The following is a 21,621-nucleotide window of genomic DNA, read 5'->3' as shown; positions in this document are numbered from 1 at the left end:
GTTGCCTCTATTTAAAGACTGATCTGGGACCTTGTCTTTTTTCATTAAGAACTGTTTTTTCTGATATCAGAGGGGTAGCCGTGTTAGTATGGATCATTTCATGCATCCAATGAAGTGGGTATTCAACCATGAAAGCTCATGCTCCAATACATCTATTAGTTTATAAGGTGCCACAGAACTTTTTGCTAGTTTTGTCTGACATGTTCTGTCAGTTCTGAGACATTTGGCTTATTGAGTACTTCTACACTGCAGCTGGGAAGAGCTTCCCACATGGGGTAGCCAGACACATGTTAGATTGAGCTTGTGCATTAACAATAGCAGTGTGGCTGGAGTAGAAGGGTCTGTGGCTCAGAGTAGCTTCCCAACTATGTACTCAGATGGTCTGAGTGGGTTTGTACTTGAGTAGCTAGTGAAGGCCACTGAACGTGCTACCCCTGGCTACCCAGCTGCTTTTAGTGCACTAGCCTGAGCAGAGCTAGCACTCATCTGACTGTCCGAATGGGTATCACCCACCCAACTGCAGTGTAGATGTACCTAGAGTTTGGAATAACACCACGTCACTGTGTTTAGAAGGATGACACTAAACTCTTTATGATCTCCTTTTCTTCTCTCCCCAGAATGTCAGAAGCTGTGTGAGAAACTTGGTAAGAACATCCACCCTTATTAGAGCCCCTGGGCAGAGGATCTCAGCCACACATGGTGCTGAGAAGATACAGAAGCAGCAACACCGCAGGGCAGGGCTGAGTGAAGAGTTTGGGCCAAAATCTGAGTCATCCCAGTCCCACAGAAGCACACATAGTTCTGATGGAGGAGAAGGGGGCCAGCCACTTTCTATAGATGACTGCTGGAGTGCAGGCTCTTCTGGGACATTTCCTAAAACATGGAGATGATCAAGAGACCAGACTCAGACTCACGTTTCCATGCTTTGTTGCCAAGGCCAGATCCCAGCTCTGAGCCCCGATCATCGGCTCGTCCATCCCCTAGGTACACCTGGAGTGCGTAGCTATGAAGCTGGAAAGTGCTGTTGGTAACACAGAAAAGGAATTCCCCTTAGACAGAATGTTGAGAATGTCAGAGCTGTATCAGAATCCAGACTCACATCTTCCATCAAGGTCAGATGCTTTGCAAATCCCAGATGTCCTGCGTGCTGCTACATATCACTAACCACCAGCCCCATTGCTATCCAAGCTGCTGGGTCCTGCACTGGGGCTGGGACTGTGGCTTTGCAGGTGTCTGTAAGTAACCCCAGTCATGTTGGGGTACACAGCATCATTCAGCACATCTCTCTGTCTAATTCTGAAGAAAATGTGGAAATGGCAGAAGAGCTGAGTGAATTTTTTTGTTTCAGTTTTCACCTAAAAGGTTAGTTGTGATTGGTCGTCTATCATAGTGAGTATGTCCAGTGGTCTGTGATGGGGTGTTAGATGGGGTGGGGATCTGAGTTACTACAGAGAATTCCTTCCTGGTTGCTGGCTGGTGAGTCTTGCCCACATGCTCAGGGTTTAACTGATCACCATATTTGGGATCGGGAAAGAATTTTCTTCCAGGGCAGATTGGCAGAGACCCTGGAGGTTTTTTGCCTTCCTCTGCAGCATGGGGCACGGGTCACTTGCTGGAGGATTCTCTGCAGCTTGAGGCCTTCAAACTACAATTTGAGGACTTCCATAGCTCAGATATAGGGTAAGGGTTTGCTATAGGAATGGATGGGTGAGATTGTGTGGCCTGCGTTGTGCAGGAGGTCAGACTAGATGATCATAATGGTCCCTTTTGACCTTAAAGTCTATGAGTCTATGAATGCCAGTGAAAATGAGGTAGGAACAGAGGCTAAAATAGTGGGAAAAGAAGTTAAAATTTACATAGAGAAGTTAGATGTTTTCATGTCACCAGGGCCTGATGAAAGACATCCTAGAAGACTCAGAAAGCTGACTGAGGGGATATCTGAGTCTTTAGCGATTATCTTTGAAGAGTCATGGAAGACAGGAGAGATTCCAGAGTATTGGAAAAGGGCAAATATTGGGCCAATCTATAAAAATGGGAATAAGAACAACCCAGGGAATTACAGAGCAGTCAGCCTAACTTCAGTACCTGGAAGGATAATGGAGCAAAGAATTAAGTAATCAATCTGCAAATGCCTAGAAGATAATAAACTGATAAAGTACAGTCATCATGGATTTGTCAAGAACAAATGATGTGAAACCAACCTGATAGCTTTCTTTGACAGGGTAACAAGCCTTGTGGCTGGGGCTAAGTAGTAAATTCGGTGTATCTTGAATTTAATAAAGTTTTTAATACTGTCTCACATGAACTTCTTACAAACAAACTAGGGAATTCCAACCTAGATGGAACTACTATAAGGTGGGTCCATAACTGTTTGTAAAACTGTGCTAAGAGAGTAGTTATCAGCTGTTCACTCTCAAACTGGAAGAACAGATCCAGTAGGGTTTCTGGGGATCAGTTCTGGGTCCTGTTCTGTTCAATATCTTCATCATTGATTTAGATAATGCCATAGATAGTACACTTATAATGTTTGGAGACATAACTAATCTGGGAGGCATTGCAAGAGCTTTGGAGGATAAGATTAAATTCAAAATGAACTTTACAAACTGGAGAAATGGTCTGAAGTAGGTAGGATGAAATTCAATAAGGACAAATGCAAAGTACTCCACTAAGGAAGGAACAATGAGTTGCACACAACAAAATGGGAAATCACTGCTGAGGAAGGAACACTGCAAAAAGAGATCTTGTCATAGTGGATCACAAGCTAAATATGAGTCAACAGTGTAACACTGTTCCAAAAAAATCAAACATCATTCTGGGATGTATTAGCAAGAGTGTTGTAAGCAAGAAACAAGAAGAAAATCTTACGCTCTACTCTATGCTGATTAAGCCTCAAATGGAGGATTCTGTCCAATTCTGGGTGTCACATTTCAGGAAAGAGTTGGACAAATTGGAGAAAGTCTAGAGAAGAGCGACTAAAATAATTAAAGGTCTAGAAAACATAACCTATGAGGGAAGATTGAAAAATATGGGTTTATTTAATGTGAAGAAGAGAAAACTGAGAGGGGACATGGCAAGGGTTTTCAAATAAATAAAAGTGTTTACAAGGAGGAAGGAGCAGATTTGTTCTCCATAACCTCTGACATTAATGTCATTCCTAGTGACATTCCTAGGTGTCAGGGTGATTAAGCACTGGAATAACTTGCCTAGGGAGGTTGTGGAATCTTCTTCACTGGAGACTTTTAAGAGCAGATTAGAGAAACACCAGTCAGGGATGGTCTAGATAATACTTAGTCCTGTCATGAGTGCAGGGGACTGGACTAGGTTACCTCTCGAGGTTACTTCCATTCCTATGACTCTATGATTCTATTATTCTTTTCTCTTCCCATTTCAGAGACTGTGGAGAAAGAGAAGCAGGCCCCTAAGTCAGGTAATTGGAAGACTGATAGTAAACTGTGTCCGTTCTTCCATACTATAACAAGATAGGATAATTACCACGCGGAATATATGGACTTACGTCAACTTCATGATTATCTCTTCTTCCCCTAGAAATGTACAAACACTGCAATGTTTTAGCTAACATTTCAGTATCATCCTTACTAATGGAGAGTGAATTTAGTCCCTATGGATTAGTTGGACTAATAGAGTGTATAAGTTTGAAAGCATTTCTGCCGACCAACCACCTTCAGGTGATTTGCCACCTTTGCCTCAGTCTGCAGTCTCAGCCTTCCATGACAGCTCAGATCTGCGTTAGGCTCATGGGCCACATGCCTGCTTGCATGCAGGTGGTCCAATTCACTAGGCTGCAGATTCTCCCCCTTCACGCGTGGCTCAGCACAGTTTATTGTCCAACTCTTCACATCTTACACAGATTGTTCCATCTCCCTCCACTGGCCTTGGACTCGTTGCAGTGCTGGATGCATCTCAAGAATGTTTTTCAGGGTGTTCCCTTTGTCTGGCCCTTACCAACCAGAACGGTTTTCACCAACACCTATTTTATGGGTTGGGGAGCACATCTGGTATTGCTGAAAGTCCAAGGTTTACAGTCAGAGCAGAAGTTATCTCTGCATATCGATGTGTTGGAGCTTCGGGCCATCTACAATGCATGTTATGATTTTCAGGACTGTACCAGTGACTCAGTGGTTCATATATTTATTGACAATACCACTGTGAGGTATTATGTGAAAAGGTGAGGGTGAGCACATGTCCCTGAATCATGCCCTCCAGGGGGGTGGTTTCCTCGCTTACTGGACCAGAATACAAAGGAAAACCATTAATATTCTCTATGAGATTGGAAGTGGCTTTGGATTGAAGAGGATTCTGCAAGATTTGGGCTGGTGCTGGGTTTATATCAGGATTGACCCTATAAAATTGGGACATCTGGTCACACTAGACTGAAGACACTTCAAGAACAGAAGGTAACATTGGTTATAAACCCCTGGAATCGCTGGCAGTTGCCATCTAACTATTCAGGCTGATGTATCGAAAAACAGGGCTCCATGGGCAGTGTCTGGAGTGTGGTGTTTTCTGCATGTAGTTGTCTGCCTGAAGGAGGGTGACCACTCAAGATTGTCTGATGCTCTAGAGGGCAGGAGTTGGGTAGTTGGATCCATTCTGCCAACACTGGGCCCACTCCAGTGGCATATGTGGTCTGTGCAGGTCATCACAACTGGGACCTGGGCAGTCATGCCTAATGGTAAGAACAGGGGTCAGCGGCCAGGAGCCAGGCCAGGGCAGACTACCAAGAGTCAGAGTCAGGCAGTAGGATCAGCTAGCGCAGGGGAGGCAGCACTAAGCAGGGGAACCCAGCTGCACAAGCAACTTCCTGGCCCTGTGCTTGGTTTAAATAGAAGCAGGGAACAAATCAGGGCTCTTGGAGTTCCACTAATCAGCACTCAGGACTGGAATCCTCTGTCAGAGCCGAGCTTCACAATCTGGGGACTGTGCACAAGTCACAGGGATGAGGTTGAAAGATACTGGCTCCTATAAGTCATGTAGATGAGCATTCGATACTCATGGTCCCTGCTGTTGACATAGTGTGCCAATAATAGTAGTGTAGTTGTGGGCAGCAGACCAGGATAGTCACCTGACTATGTACCCAACAGGTCCCAACAGATTTGTACTTGGGTAGCTAGCCCAAGATATTTCACGTGCTACTCTTTTAGCACACTAGTTTGAGCAAAACTAGCACGTCTGTCTGCCCAAACTGGAAAGCTCACTCCCAGCTGTAATGGTGATGTCCCCAAAGTTTGGAAGAGCCCTATGTCACTGTGCTTGGAATGATAGATGCTGATCTCCTTTTCTTCACTTCCTAGAATGCCAGGACCTGCCCCAAAAGAATGGTAAGATCATCCACCACCGCATTACAGCCTCGGACTGGAGTGCTGAGAAGAAATGAAAGCACAGCAAGGAAGGGCTGAGTGACAGATAATAGGAGTCAATTAAAGTCACCATAGTCCCACTACAGCACTGAGCTCTCTGCAGCAGAAGCAGAGTTAACTGCTCTTATATCTAAATCAACAGACAATCCTTTGACAATCTAATGCCAATCACATTGTTCTGATGCTGCAGAGGGGGCCAGCCACTTTCTGTGGATGACTGCTGGAGTGCAGGCTCTTCTGGCCCACTTCCTAGAAAGTGTCTCATGGTCCCATGCTTTGTTGCCAAGGTCAGATCCCATATGTGAGCCCCAATCCTCTGCACGTCCATCCCCTAGTTACACCTGGAGGACGGAGCTTGAATGCTCCAAAGGGCTGTTAGTAATACAGAAAAGAAATTTCCCTTAGTCAGAGCGGTTGAGAATGTCAGAGCTGTATCAGGATCCAGATCCACGTCTTCCATCAAGGTTAGATGCTTTGCAAATCCCAGGGCCCCTGTGTGTTGGTGTGTATCACTAACCACCAGCCTGGCTCCAATCAAAGCTGCTGGCTCCTGAACTGGGGCTAGAAGTGTGGCTGTGGGGTGTCTGTAACTAACTCCAGTAGTTATAGGACACACAGCACCACACAGTGCGTCTTTGTGTCTAATTCTGTTCTCTTCTCCACTTCAGAGACAAATGAAAAGAGTCTGATATCAGGTAATTGGAGAACCCTTAGTAAAGGTAGGACTGCGCTTTCACACTATGATGCAATAGGAAAATCACCACAAACAATATATGGACTTCAGTCACTTTTATGATCATCTCCCCCTCTCCTGTAATGTAGTGTGATCTCTGTGACTGGTTGGTGTTATCTGTGGGCTCAGTGCAATGAAAGGGATGGAGCCGGAGGAGTCTCTGTCTAGTGGTTCCTCATCTCCCCCAAAATCTCACACACACTGATGGGAACAGGTTGGCAAATTTGTATTTTGCAGTGAAAACTCAACAGTCATTGCTTGTGAGATTCCCTGCACATGGGTGTGGCAGAGAGATGGGTTTGCCGTGACAAATCTGGGTCAGATTCTGTCATGCTGAGCAATTGCTCAGTGGTTCTTTCTCTGTAAAGGAAAAAAAAAAGCAAAGTCAAGGACACTATGTGAGATGATTCCACCCCTGTAACTGTCTCTGTCTCACAGTGAAGCAAAAGGCATTTAAGAAGAAACTCTCTAAAAAGGCACCTGTGTTCATACATGGTAGGTTTCTTGCTCTATCTCTTGCTCTGTCTACTGAGATGTGTTAGCTCTGGGACTGCTTGGTGTTATCTGTGGGCTCAGTGAAATGAAAGGGATGGAGCCGGGAGGTCTCTATCTAGTGGTTCCTCAGCTCCCCCATGTTCTCATACACACTGATGGTAACAGGTTGGCAAATGTGTATTTTGCAGTGGAAACCCAACCGTCAGTGCTTGTGAGATTCCCTGCACATGGGTGCAGCAGAGAGATGGGTTTGCAGTGACAATTCTGGGTCAGATTCTGCCACCCTAGGCAATTGCTCAGTGGCTCTTTCTCCTTAAAGGAGAAAAAAAAAGCAAGTCGATGACACTATGTGAGACGATTCCATTCCTGTGACTGTCGAATGCACAGGACAGAGGGAGGGTGATTAACCCCTGGCACAAGCTCCCAAGGCCAGTGGTGAATTCTCCATCTCTTGATGACTTCAGCTCCAGACTGGGCACCTTTCTGGAAGCTTCTGTAGCTAAGCTCAAGTTATTGGTCTCAGTGCAGGGGAAACTGGGTGAGATTCTCTGGCCTGTGATGCACAGCAGGTCGAACTGGATGATCTGATGGTCCCTTCTGGCCTGAAACTCTATGAATCTGTGACCTTTGCTCTCTTGAGCTGTGCTAATAGATGCAGCAGCACTGGTTTGCAGCTCCACAAAACTAATTTATTTCACTGTGAACTTGTTAATATTTAGTAACAATATTGATTTGCATTGTGATGGGGCTGAGAGGTGCTGTCCCGTTCTGCTGGGCACTGCACACACATGCAGGGAAATACAGATGACAGGTGCAGAGAATGGATACAACATGCCAGCACAGTGACTGGGGTTCTCCTGGCAATCACAGCCTAGAGGAGCCCTGAGGATCCCCCTCTTATCTCCTTTCCCCTCTGCCATGCTCCCTTGCAGCCACCATTCCTCCAGCTGGGGAGGGCCGGATGAGTTTCCTCTAGCAATCAGTTCTGTTCCATAACTAGTCAGAGGGGTCACTGTAGAGTAACTGACCCCGCCTGATGGTTCTACTGGCCCTGCTGTACCAGCCTAAGCCCTGTTGTACACACAGCCCTGCACCAGTTTAACTCAAGGCATGTTTTGTAATCTAATTAGATAAACTGGTGCCAGTGTGTGTGTAGACAGGGGCTAAGGAGTGAGAAAGTCCCCATGTCTCTGCCCTCTTGATGCATATCACAAACCACCAGACCTGCTCCTGACAAACCTGCCGGCTCCTGCACTGGGGCTGGGAGTGTAGGTGTGGGATGTCTGTGACTAATCCTAGTCATTAGGGAGTGTACAGCACCACCCAGTATGTGTCTCTGGCTCTAAACCTTTTTTCTTCCCCATTTCAGAGACTGAGAAGACCTTGGATGCAGGTACTTGACTAAGCACCAGTAACTGTGTATCTGCGCTTTTCTACTCTAATGTGATAGAAATATCACCACATGCACTGTCACCTTCATGATCATCTCCCCCTGCCCTGGAAATAAGGAAACGTGGCAGTGTTTGCAGGTCACATTTCACTATTGTACTTAACAACAGAGAGTGCATTTAATGCATATGGAATGGCAGGACTCAGGCTAGGTTTACATTGCCCAGTGGTTCAGAATACAGGGTGTGAACAGCAGCACACACCAAAGTGCTGCACTTTAACAATCCTGTGTGGCTACTGTGGGGCGTGAACTGAAAGGTTCCTAGTTTATATAGTCATATTTGAAGAGGACTATGTCAGTGTGATCTAGGTACCATTTAGTGTGCACCAGCAGCATCCATGTGGGGCAGTTTCACCCCTTCAGGCCAAACTAGGTACCGTTTAGTGGGCAGTTACCGTGCAGCGCTTTGGTGCATAAAGCAAATCACATCCCCATATGACGAATTCTGGAGCTAGTTAGACAAGCCCTAAGTTAGGTGCTAGGCAAACTTCCTCCATGCAGGTGTGTGGATACATCTCAGTTCTGACCTGCAAAATCTCTGCTATGCCAGTGCTGGGCTCCCCATTTGCACACGGCTCTGCCAGTGCCCCTCAATGCTCACTCACTGCCTCCCTTTTATACAGACTTGAGCTCCACAGTCCTGTCCAGTCCTGCTCCCTTCCCTGCCCTACCTTGCACAGACCATACATGTCAAGGCACTGGAACTGAGCTGTGCAGGGATTCCCACTGCCTGAAGCCCCCTGCTATCCCAGCCCTGGGGTTCCTCCCTGGCCCCAGCTTTGTTGGCATCCCTCAGTTCCCACCCACCACTTCCCAGCTATTCCAGCCCTCAGTTCCTCAGTCCTGTCCTGTTTCTGCCATTCCTAGTCTAGTCCTGGGGTTCAAATGAACAGAGACTCCAAACTCTATTATGCTCTGTATGGGCTTTGTGAGGACCCATCACTCACATTATTCTCACAAGAGCCAGGACAGAACCTGACCCCATGTCTCTAGGGATGGATGGTGAGTCCAGTGCCACACAGCCTCCTGGAGCCCTTCCCCAGCTAAGCTGCTGCCCACTACTAACCCTAGAGTTACAGATCAGCAGATCAGCACCACAAAGGGATTCCATGGCACAGAATAAGAAGTTGGAAGCCAGGTGACAGACTGCAACAGGGCAGGTCTTTCTCTATGGGATACATGTTCGGGTGTGATGCTCCCTCCCTTCATTCCTGGCAGTGGCATCAGCTGTGGGTACTGGCACCAGGGCAATTTGTGGGCTTTGTTTAAGGGCTGATCTGAGACTTTGTCTTTGTTCATTAAGAACAGTTTATTCTGACACGTCCTGTCAGGTCTGAGACCCTTGGATCAGTGGGTACGTCTACACTGCCGCTGGGTGGAGCTTCCCGGCTGGGGTAGCCAGACACGTGTTAGATTGAACTTGTGCAATAACAAAAGCAGTGTGGCTGGAGGGGCAGAGGCAGTGGATCAGGGAAGCTGCCCGGCTATGTACTCAGGTGGTCTGAGTGGTACATGAGTAGCTAGCCCAGGCCACTGTACATGCTACCCCTGGCTACCCAACTACTTTTAGAGCACTGGCTCAAGCAGAGCTGTCACTTGTCTTCCTGCCCAAACTGGGATGCTCATTCCCAGCTGCAGTGTAGATGTACCCAGAGAATAACCCCATGTCACTATGCTTAGAATGACAATACTGAACCCACAATGGTCTCCTTTTCTTCTAGCTCCAGAAGGCCAGGAGCTGCATGAGAAGCTTGGTAAGAACATCCACCCCCAGTTGAGTCCCTGGGCAGAGACTCCCAGCCACACATGGTGTTGAGCAGATCCAGAGGCACCAACAGTGCAGGGCAGGGCTGAGTGAACAGTTTGGGCTGAAATCAGAGTCACATTAGTCACCATCCCATCACAGCACTGTGCTCTCTCTGCAGCAACACAGGGTTCTTCTTCAAGGGCTTGCATATGTGCATTCCACTCCTGGTGTATGCATGCCGCACCTACAGTCTCCAGAAATTTTCTCATGCCTGATACCCTTTGGGGCAACTCAAGTGCCATCTGCTACCACATGCTGATAGTGCTAGTATAAAGCACCCCGCTGACCCCACTCCCTCTCTGTTCCTTCTTACCACCTGTGACAGTCATTGGAACTGCTCTCATTGCATTCACAAGTTCTTTCAGTGGAATTAGTTCTTTATATATTGTAAAAAGTTAGTATTAGTAAAATTACTAGTGTTTCGTTTGTTAGTTAGATTTTCTGTGTTTATCTGTTTTTCCATCCTTCCCTGATGCTGAGGGATGCCTTGGTCATTGGGCTTCAAGCCCTGCATTTCTAGTAATAAAGCTATGCCCCGAGATACCCGCACTCAAGTTGCTTGGAGTGCCTTGGGGAAGCTCATATCAGGGACTGTTGACAAATTTGCAAGGACTTTAAGTGTTGCACGAATAAAGATCAGGCAGCCCAGCTACAATTTCAGCTCACGGAGGTGGCACTGAGACCTCCACATGACCCAGGCCTGTCAGACTCCGTATCGAGTGTCCCGCCATCAGTAAAGAGTGTTTCTTTTACTGTATTAGACTTCCGGCACTCCAATCCCCATCCCCTGTGTCTAGGAGGGGGCATAAAAGGCAGACTGCCAAATGAGGATGAACCCCGGCACCGATGTCTGCCAGCCTAAACTCAAGCACATCTCTGCCTTAGTACTACAGAAGCCGGTACCGACTCTGGCAGTTACCACTGAATCTGGAGACAGAAGAGTCTATGCCGGAGGCATTTGTGGCTGCCAGACATCTCCCCTTGATGTCATTACCAGTGTTTCCAGCAGTACAAGACTCGTTGCTATTTGTGCTGGGGGGGATGGGGAAAGCAGCTGGATGGTTACAGTGCTCGGTACCAGACCATCCTCACATACCCATGACAGCTCACGCTTCCGTACTGTCAAAGGGAAAACCTGCAATGCTTGCCTTGTGGCGGACCTCTCCACCTCTGCGGCGATCGCTGGCACCCTCAGGAACTGGACCCTGTGTTCAGAGGGAGAAGAGTCATCCTCTTCTGCGTCGGAGATTGGGTCCTACTCTTTCCATTTCTAAGCCACTCTTGTTACTCCTCCAGGACCTTTCCACCCTTCCATGGATCCAGTCACAGGAGTACCACTGAGTGGTTGGCCAGGAGGCCACTGGAGTCCTATGCCACTCCAGTGGCCCTTTTGGAATCTATGTGGTTTTCTCCTAATGTCCAAGGTGTATTCCAGGTGCTTCTGACTCTGGTACCAAGCCTGAGACTGGGCTCCAAGGGCAAGCTCAACATTATCCTGTAAATCAAGTAGGGGAGAAAGGGAATCCTCATCCTCCTCTCTTGGGAAGGCCCTTTCAGGAGGGGGCATTGTCATCTCACCCAGATGACTATAAGGCTCACCATGAGTTGTTAAAGGAGGTGGACTTAAGTCTGGGTGAACAAATGGAGGCAGTAAAAGAGTTCTCCCACAGCCTGGTCAATATTTTGCCTCTGCAGGTCCTTCTAAAGTAACCCTGCCATTCAGTGAGGCCATTATGGACCCAGTTAAGGGGTTGTGGAAGATCCTGCATCCCTTCCCACCACTTCATTAAGGGGTTAGTGAAAGTATTATGTGCCTGCCCCAGGTTCTGAGTTCCTTTACACCTATTCCTCCTCCCCATCCCCCTCAGGTTTCTAGTGGTATCTGCTGCCAATGAGAGAGAAAGGTAGGAACATTAGGACACAACCCTAAAATCAATGGACTCAAAAAGTTCAGACCTCTTTGTTAGGAAAGTTTATTCTACTGAGGGGTTACAATTCAAGACTGAAAAGCAGCAGGCATTGTTGGGCTTCTGTGACTTTAACATGTGGAACTCCATGCAGAAATGTAAAGACTTGCTGCCGCAAGATGATTGGCAAAAGTTTTCCTCACTAGTGGCTGAGGGGAAATCAGTGGCGAAGGCCTCTTTTGAAGCTGCTCTGGATATGGCTGATCTGACTGCCAGGTCCATGGCTTCGGCAGTGTGACCATCCATAGGAGTTCCTGGTTGCTATCCTCTGGGCTTCTGCATGAGGTCCAACAGACTGTTCAGGACCTGCCCTTTGAGGAATCCTTGCGCTTTTTGGTGCTTATGGATACAACGCACCATGGTCTAAAGTGCGACCCTAAAGTCTCTTCTGTTGTACATTCCAGCCCCTTCCAGGAAACACTACGGGCCTCAACAACCCCTCTGGTATTCTGCCCGGACTGTCCATCAGGATCTGCAGATAAAAAGAAATACAGGTTATAGGAATAGACCACCTCCACCTTCTACCTGACATTCAGGGAATTCAAATAAGGTATTTTATTGGACTCTCAAGGATGCTGTACGCTCATTCCCATGATGGGAGACCCCATTTTTCCCTTGCTTTCAAACTGCCTTTCCCACTTCCTCAGTGCTTGGTCCCATATCACCATGGACCTTTGGGTGCTGAGAAATATAGAAGTCGGATACATCTACCAGGTTATTTCTATCCCCCCTTTCCACCTTCCCTCCTTGTTCGTCTTCAGGGACCCCTCTCATGAAGAACTTCTGGTCCAGAGGGTTCAATCTCTCCTTCAGGTGGGAGCCATAGACGAGGTTCACAGAACTGAAGAGGGAAGGGTTTCTACTCCCATTATATCCTATTCCAAAAAGCCAAGGGAAGTCTCATATCTATTTTAGACCTGTGTCATCTCAACAGATATCTCAAAAAGATAAAGTTCTGCATGGTCACCCTGGCATCCTTTATTCCCACTCTGAATCCCTGGGAGTGGTATGCCACCCTCTATTAAAGAATGCCTACTTCCATGAGTCAATATGCCAAGGGCACAGAAGATTCCTCAGGTTCATAGTGAAACATTCACATAAACAGTTCATGGTGCTTCCATCTGGCCTGTCTGCAGCTCCTCAGGTGTTCACAAAATGTATGGCTTTTGTAGCAACATTCCTGAGGAGATTAGGAGTGCAGGTCTACCATTACCTGGATAACTGGCTAGTCAAGGGCAGGTTTAAAGCTCAGGCTGTGTCCAGTGTTTGACTCATTGAGTCAACATTCAAGGCCCTAGGCCTACAGATCAATGCAGACAAGTCTAGCTTTCCTCTTAAAGGGCCATCAGGCAGCAATATCAGCATTCCACCCTCATGGATAACCATTCTGTTGTGTTTTTTTTTAAATGACATGGCAACCAGATTCCTTAAAAGCCTGGAAAGGTTGTACCCTCAATTAAGAGAAAACCTGTTCTTGTCTACACTGTCTTGTATTCACTGTTTGAGCCTTTGCAAATGTACTCCTTCCTATACCTCTCTCCTGGAAGATGACTTTTCTAATTGCCATCTCTTCTGCCAGGAGAGGCTCTGAATTCCATGCCCTTACATCAGAGCCACCATATACAGACTTCTTTAAGGATAAGGAATACTTGTGCCCTCATCCAAATTTCCTACCTGAAGGAGTTTCAAATTTTTATAGCAATGAAGCAATTTACTTATCCGTGTACCCAAAACTTCATGCAAATAAGAATGAAGAATGACTATTCACTTTGGACGTTAGATGAGACTAGCATTCTATATAGACAGGGCTAAACCATTTCAGTGGTCCACAAAAATACTATGGCAAACAGAATGAAAGGTTTCCCAATCGCCTCACAGAGAATTTTGTCTTAGGTAACTTCATGTAGCCATGCTTGTTATGAACAGACAGGTATTTTTCCGCCAAAGAACCTGACGGCTCATTCCACAAGATACCATACATCCTAAATGGTGTTTTTAACACAAATCCCTATCCGGGGCATTTGTAAAGCAGCAACCTGGTCATTGGGGCACACTTTCTCCTCCCACTAGGTAATCACCCATTATTCTATGGACAATGCCAGATGCGGTTGAGCTGTACTATAGATTGTATGTATGTGAAGTCCTATCACTCCACCTTTATTACCACTGGGGAGTCACCAGAAGTGTAATTCACATGTGCAAGCAATCATAGAAGAAACAGAGGACACTAATCTTTCGTAATTGTTGTCTTTTGAGATGTGTTGCACATGACCATTCCATGACCCGCCCTTATAGCCCTCTACCTCAGAGTTTGCAGTAAGAGGAACTGAGAGGGTCTGGGGTTGAATGGATGCTTCATACTAGAGCTACCAGCATGTTGCAATAGAGGATGCTCAAGTTTCCCCAATGGGTATCATTGGGGGAAAATTTTCCAGCAACTCTGCGCATGGCATGCATGTACCAAGCATGGAATGCACATGTGCAACAGATATTCAAGAACAGTTACAAAAGGTCAGTAACTTTATCAGCTCTTATGTCTGTATAGACAAACAGGTGTCACCTTGTCTTTGACAATTGGGGAGGGAGAAGAGTTTTTTAAAGTTAAGCACCTATATGGACACAAGGAAAAAATGATATAAACTGGCCATCAACAAGTTAAGATGTGTAATTAGATGAAGGTTTCTAACTATCAGACGTTTGAAGCTCCGGAGCAGCCTTCCAAGCGAAGCAGTGGGTGTAAAAATTTTTAACTGACTTTAATACTGAGCTTGATAAGTTTATGGAGGGGATGGTATGATGAAACTATCTTTGATAACATGCAGCCGATCTTTACCTGGAAATAGCAAATATCTCCAACACTCAATTATCACTAGATAAAAGGCTCTGAGTTACTACACAGAATTCTTTCCCAGGTGTTTGGCTGGTGGGTCTCGCCCCCATGCTCAGGATCTAACTGATTGATATATTTGGGAATGGGAAGCAATTTACCCCCTGGTTCAGATTGGCAGAAACCCTCTTTTTTGTTTTATTGGGCTCCCCCCCTCCCTTCCTATGCAGTATGGGACCTGGGCATGGGGTCACTTGCCATTTTAAACTAATGTAAATGGTGGATTCTCTGTAACTTGAATACTTTAATCCAGGATTTGAGGACTTCCGTGACTCAGCCAGAGTTTAGGGGTCTGTAACAGGAGTGGGTGGGTGAGGTTCTGTGGCCTGCAGTGTGCAGGAGGTCAGACTAGATGATCACGATGGTCCCTTCTGACCGTACAGTCTATGAGTCACACCCAAAAAAGAGTGGGTTACATGATGAGATGAGGCATTGGCTTGAGGTGGAAGACAGACAAAGCCATTCTTAGGCAGACCAAGATCCCTGTTCAGGTTCTAATCATAGGAGTTCAGCAACGCCCACATGTACATATGGTGTACTACATCTGTCTGTGTGTGCATTCTAGGGAGATTTTTTATGTTCATTTTAATATTATATTTTGAGATTCACAAAAATCTTTAGTATGGATTTCTTTTAATTCAATGTCTGTTTTCTCTCACTCTGATTCCAGAATGGAGAAAGGTTCGCAATAAAATAGGTAACAAACTCCACTTTTCTTCCAAGAACTAATGCTGTCCACATACCAATTTCACACCAGTGTAAGTTCATAGATCTATGTAGAGTCTCTCCTAATTTACACAGATGTGAGATCAGAATCAGCACTCATCTACTGGATCAGGCTACAGGGGCAGTTTAGGCAGGGAAGCCCCCTTTTTTTGTTAATCCTGCTGGGACGTGAGCATGAGTTAGGTACCAAACTGCTAGGCATTGCCAGGACTTAGCTGGTTGAGTACATGGCCAGCTGACAAAGTTAAGGCGCTTTGGGCACTTCAGTGATGGAAACCTAGATTCCTAGGTAATTTAGATACATGCAGAGTTAGGCATTATTTTGTGAATTTCAATGTCACCTAAATAATTCAGAATCACTTTCAGTTTTATGTGAACCTCACACAATGCTCATATATCTGAAATATTTCCATACAACAAAAACATTGTCAAGCAGGGGTCAATTAGGCAAAACTCCTACCTTGAAGAGAGTGCAGGATGGAGTCCACCCTGTAAACATCCCCTTATCCCCACTCAGACTGATATTAGACCAGTGCTTTTAAAAACCCAATCTCTCTTTTCAGAAAACATCACTCTTGATGCAGGAACAGCCCATCCCAACCTCTCCATTTCTGATGACAAGAACAGTTTGAAACATGAAGCCCAGCCTCAAAATGTTCCACCAAACCCAGAGAGGTTCGATTCAACTGTCTGTGTGCTGGGATCTGAAAGATTCTCCTCTGGAGAGCACTCCTGGGTGGTGGATGTCGGGAGCAGCACTGACTGGGACTTGGGAGTGGCCAGAAAATCCATAGAGAGAAAAGGAAAACTTTCCCTGTCCCCTAAAGAGGGATTCTGGGCTCTGGGTCTGAGTGGGAATGATTACTGGGCAAAAACAGACCCATGGACCCAGGTAACGGTGCAGAAAAAGCTGGAGAAAATTGTAGTTTACATTAGTTACGAAGAAGGGCAGGTGACATTTTTCAATGAAACTGGCAGATCTGTGTTCACATTTTGCAATTGTTCATTCTCAGGTGATGTTTATCCGTTCTTTAAAAATTCCCACAAAGAAACATCAATGAAAATTTGTTCAATTGAATAGGAATAAATTTATAATGGCAGTGAGGTTCAATTTTGTTGATCAGTCTAATTTAAAGCCCCCTGTACATTATAGCACTGTTGACCAAACTGAACCAAAGTAACGGAAGAAAAAAAGAGATGAGCTGTTTCTTTGGGGGAGAAAAAAAAAGATGAGCTGTTTACTGTTTGTGGTGCCATCTTATCTGTATGTTTTCCATAAAATAAGTGTTCAGCTTCTTGGCAAATACTGATATCTGCATAGCCATTAAAGAACATGAAGTTTCTGATACAGACTTTGAGGATTTTACTGAGGAAAACCCGGAACTGTCTCATACCATCATTGGTTAACATTGTCTTTGGAAACAAAATAACATCGTTTATTACTAACTTAATTTCAACATATTTCTGTACAATGAATGGACCAGATTCATGTCTGATTAATAACTATAATCTGGGTCTATATTCAACTGAATGTACACCTCACCCCCTGCCAGCAGGGATAACAGGAGCTCAGCTGCCACCAGCAGCATTCAGGAGTCTTTGAAAACAATTTCACCCTTCACAGGTAAGTGCAGCACAGAGGAGGTGGGGTAGCGGTCTTGTTCCTCTTCTGCTATAGAAGATGTTTGAACTATTGATGTGTCTACATTTCCCCCTTATTTCTACATTGTGTTCTAGGACAGGTATAAATAGTAGCTAATGAGGCATGGCTTAGGCACATGAAGCAAAGACACACCTGAAGGATGAGGGTATATATCTAAGTACATACCGTATACAGCTCTCTACTTGCCCAAGACATGCCACCTTTCTACATCGCTATTTTTAGCAGGGAAGGGCTCTGCCAGCTCCCTGCTGCTGGAACACTTCTTCACCACAGGGAAAAAATCCAAGTTTGACAGTAGGGAGAGGCTCTGCCAGTCAGAAGGCAGAGGAGAAAGGTGTCTCCGACCCCTTCCCCTGAGCCTTTTCTTGTGGCAATGAAAGTGCCACTGATGACTTTTCCCACTGCCAGATCCTTTCTCTGACATGTAGCTTCACAGTGCATACTGAATGCGACGTGCATGTGACTGTGGCATGTAGCTACATGCGCACTACACACCTCCACCAGTGGTGATGAATGGGTGGGTGACGGTGACGTGTCTGAAGAGACAAACATGTGACTGCATCCATATAATCTGCAGGATCAAGGGTGAGAGTCTCATAGTGGTGTACAGCCCTCCAAATGGAAACATTGTCAACCTAGGAGGAACTCACAGAGCTGCCACCCAGCACCGCAGTGGTATCCCCTATATTTCTTGTCCTCAGGGACAGCTAGCTTAACTTACGCAATACAAATGGCACCATACTATGTGATCTAGTCCACATGGGACTCTCCCAGAAAGTCTCTGGACCTACACATGGCCCCAGACATATGGTGAATCCAAGCATCAGTCTAAGACTAGACATTTAAGTTGTCCCCAATGTACCATTCTCCTAATCTGATCACCTCCTCATACAAGCAGAGGTCAGAGTCTTTCCTCCTACATCTGGGTAGCAAACAGTCAAAGCTGGTCACCCCTGAAGAGTCCTGAACTCTCTAGGTTTTCAACTTACCCTAAGAGAACAAGCACCACAATTACAAGGCCAAAGTGCTGATAACTTAGTACAATCACCTAATGACCATTCTCAGATGCCTTAGTCCCAAGCTGTCACCTCCCCCAATGCCAACCAGTAAGACCATCGTCATTGACAGATAAACTGCTACAGATGAAGTGCACAGGCATAAAATTAAAATGCCATTAGTGCAAAAATATTCTGAATCCCTCTGCCAACAACATAAACAACACTGAAAGGACTAGGCCTCTGCAGCAAGAGAGGTGAAATGACCCTTCTACTCCCCTGCAGTGAAGACAGCAGGGGTATGGCTGGCAGAGCTATTCTGCCTAGCCACTTGGCTAATCAACCCAGAATTTGTAGCCCAGGCACCCAACCCAAACATCAACCACCATGAAGAGCTGTCAGCTTATTTTGATGATAAGATCAAACAAATCTCTGAAATGCTTCCATTTCTATTTGCAGGGCCAGTTAGAGAGGCAGAACTGCCAAATCTCAATACATGGATGAGAAAGGATTTAGATTTATTAGGAATTGGGAAACCTTTTGGGAAAGGAAGAGCCTCCACCTAAGCCAATATGGAACCAGATTTCTGGCACATAACATTAAAGAGGTAGTGGATGAGTTTTTAAACTAAGGTTGGGAAAAAGCCTACAGGTGTGGAGAGACACATGGTTCAGAGAGAAATATCCCTTAGGGGAAGCTTTATTAAGAGTGATATTCTATATACCAGACAAGATGAGAGAATAGATGTTGATAAAGTAAAGGTAGGAACGGAAGAGGAATCAGACTAATGAAAAAGAGTCTCATTCAATCACATTACATGAAGGCAGACAAATAAATACTGAGAAATGTTATAAAAGCTTATGTAACACCAACAAATCCTGAGCATTGGCAGACAGGATCAAACCTGAGGCCTCTGGAAAAAGCCAACTGGCTCCTAACTAAAGCCTTAGAGCGGTCTATCTCTGTGTCTCACTCTCTCTCTCTCTCTCCCCCCACCCCTAGATGGTACAGAACACTACACCCAGGAGGTATGTGGGTTGCACTTATATGTGAATGCTAGGGTGTGTCTACACTACGGGATTATTCCAATTTTACAGAAACCGGTTTTTGGAAACAGATTGTATAAAGTCGAGTGCACGCGGCCATACTAAGCACATTAATTTGCCTGTGTGCGTCCACGTACCGAGGCTAGCATCGATTTCCGGAGCGTTGCACTGTGGGTAGCTATCCCATAGCTATCCCATAGTTCCCACAGTCTCCCCCACCCATTAGAATTCTGGGTTGAGATCCTAATGCATGATGGCACAAAAATAGTGTCACGGGTGATTCTGGGTAAATGTCGTCAGTCAATCCTCCCTCCGTGAAAGCAACGGCAGACAATCATTTCACACTCTTTTCCCTGGATTGCCCTGGCAGACGCCATAGCACAGCAACCATGGAGCCCATTCAGCCTTTTTTCACTGTCACCATATGTCTGCTGGATGCTACTGACAGATGAGGTACTGCAGTGCTACACAGCAGCATTCACTTGCCTTTGCAAGTTAGCAGAGATGGTTACCAGCCCTATTGCACCATCTGCTGCTTTGGAAATTGGCAATGATGGTTACCAGTCATATTGTACCATCTGCTGCTATCAGGGGTGCTCCTGGCTGGCCTCGGTAAGGTCAGCTGGGGGCGCATGGACAAAAATGGGAATGACTTCCCAGGTCATTCCCTTCTTTACGTTTTGTCTAAAAGTAGAGTCAGTCCTGCCTAGAATATCAGGCAAGCCTACTAAAGAACCAGGGAGGACAGCCGTTCTGGGTCAGAGCCCCAGACATCGCACAGAAATGATGAGCTGCATGTCATTCTATGGGGTGCCCCTGCAACAACCTCACCCGTTGCTTCCCTCTTCCCCCACCCCTCCTGGGCTACTATGGCAGTTATCCCCCCATTTGTGTGATGAAGTAATAAAGAATGCATGAATAAGAAACACTGACATTACTGAGATAAAACGGGGAAGGCAGCCTCCAGCTGCTATGATATTCCAAGCAGGACTGACTCTTCAAGAGACAAAGCTTAACCTAGACTCCCCTGGCCAACCTCACCAAGGCCAGCCAGGAGCACTCACGGGATGATGATGATGACAGGTACCAGTCATATTGTACCATCTGCCATCAGGAAGGGAAGGCAATGGGATGCTGCTGTGTAAAGCTGCAGCACCGCATCTGCTGCAGCATCCAGTAGACATACGGTGACATTGAAAAAAGGCGAAAAACAATTTTTTTTCTCTTTTCTTTCACAGGGGGCGGGGGGGCGGGATTGATGACATATACCCTGAACCACCCAGGACAACGTTTTTGACCCTTCAAGCATTGGGAGCTCAGCCAAGAATGCAAATGGTTTTTGGAGACTGCAGGAACTGTGAGATAGCTTGAGTCCTCACTCCCACATCCCTCCCTCCATGAGCGTCCATTTGATTTTTTGGCTTTCCATTACGCTTGTCACACAGCACTGTGTTGAGTCCCTGCTGTGGCCTCTGTCTGGAGATTTTTTCAAATGCTTTGGCATTTTGTCTTTTGGAAGAGAGTTCTGATAGAACAGATTCATCTCCCCATACAGAAATCAGCTTCAGTATCTCCTGTGTGGTCCAAGTTGGAGCTCTTTTTTGTTTCTGGGACTGAATGGTCACCGGTGCTCATCGGTGCTCCACGCTCGGCAAACAGGAAATGAAATTCAAAAGTTCACAGGGCTTTTCCTGTCTACCTGGCCAGTGTGAGTTCAGATTGCTGTCCAGAGCGGTCACAATGGTGCACTGTGAGATAACTCCTGGAGCCAATACCATCAAATTGCGGCCACACTAACCCTAATCCGAAATAGCAATACCAATTTCAGCACTACTCTCCTCATCGGGGAGGATTACAGATATTGGTTTTAAAAGCTCTTTATATCGATATAAAGGGCTTCACTGTGTGGACAGGTGCAGGGTTAATTTGGTTTAATGCTGCTAAATTCGATATGAACTCGTAGTGTAGACCAGGCCCTAGAAGTCTAAATAGATGAATGACCTTGAGTACCTGGTATGAAATTAGGCTATTGATATAATAGAGAATCACATAAATTTGGTGGAATTATTATAATCAATGGGACATAGTAATAACAGGGTATAAAATATATAGGAATCAAAGAATAGGTTGTATTGTGAGTATTGGACTATATGTGAAAGAAAGCATAGAGTCATATACAGTGTGACAGACCCAGGCCAGTGGGGTACAGGAGTCTGGTAGAGGGCAAATATACCGGTCACTGGATGAGTGGTTTTCTGTTTCCTGAGTGACCAGAGCAGGGGCTGCACTAGAGTAATCAGGAACCTGCTAGAACAAATTAAGGCAAACAGGCTGATTAGAATACCTGTAGCCAATCAAGGCAGACTAATTGGCACCTGGGTTTAAAAAGGAGAGCACTTCAGTTTGTGGTGGGCGTGTGACGAGCTGGGACCAAGAGGCACGAGGAGCTGAGAGTGAGAGGGTGTGTTGCTGGA

At 45.9% G+C, this 21,621-nt stretch overlaps 1 protein-coding gene across 1 annotated transcript in view; it reads left to right on the top strand.

Annotated features, from left to right (window-relative positions):
* LOC115641515 (butyrophilin subfamily 3 member A1-like) overlaps positions 1-16,685 on the top strand; it is a 90,472-nt gene extending 73,787 nt beyond the window's left edge. The window contains exons 15-23 of the mRNA XM_030544720.1: positions 618-644; positions 3,392-3,427; positions 5,313-5,339; positions 6,047-6,073; positions 6,550-6,606; positions 7,976-7,999; positions 9,778-9,810; positions 15,388-15,414; positions 16,007-16,685. Coding sequence (XP_030400580.1) covers positions 618-644; positions 3,392-3,427; positions 5,313-5,339; positions 6,047-6,073; positions 6,550-6,606; positions 7,976-7,999; positions 9,778-9,810; positions 15,388-15,414; positions 16,007-16,524 — 776 coding nt within the window. The 3' untranslated portion in view covers positions 16,525-16,685. The remainder of the gene's footprint in view (positions 1-617; positions 645-3,391; positions 3,428-5,312; positions 5,340-6,046; positions 6,074-6,549; positions 6,607-7,975; positions 8,000-9,777; positions 9,811-15,387; positions 15,415-16,006) is intronic.
* Positions 16,686-21,621: the final 4,936 nt, after the last annotated feature.

The sequence above is a fragment of the Gopherus evgoodei genome, unplaced genomic scaffold, assembly GCF_007399415.2.
Source record: "Gopherus evgoodei ecotype Sinaloan lineage unplaced genomic scaffold, rGopEvg1_v1.p scaffold_35_arrow_ctg1, whole genome shotgun sequence".
NCBI lineage: Eukaryota > Metazoa > Chordata > Testudines > Testudinidae > Gopherus > Gopherus evgoodei.
The sequence above is the reverse complement of the archived record's forward strand: the minus strand, read 5'-3'. Positions and strand labels throughout refer to the sequence as shown.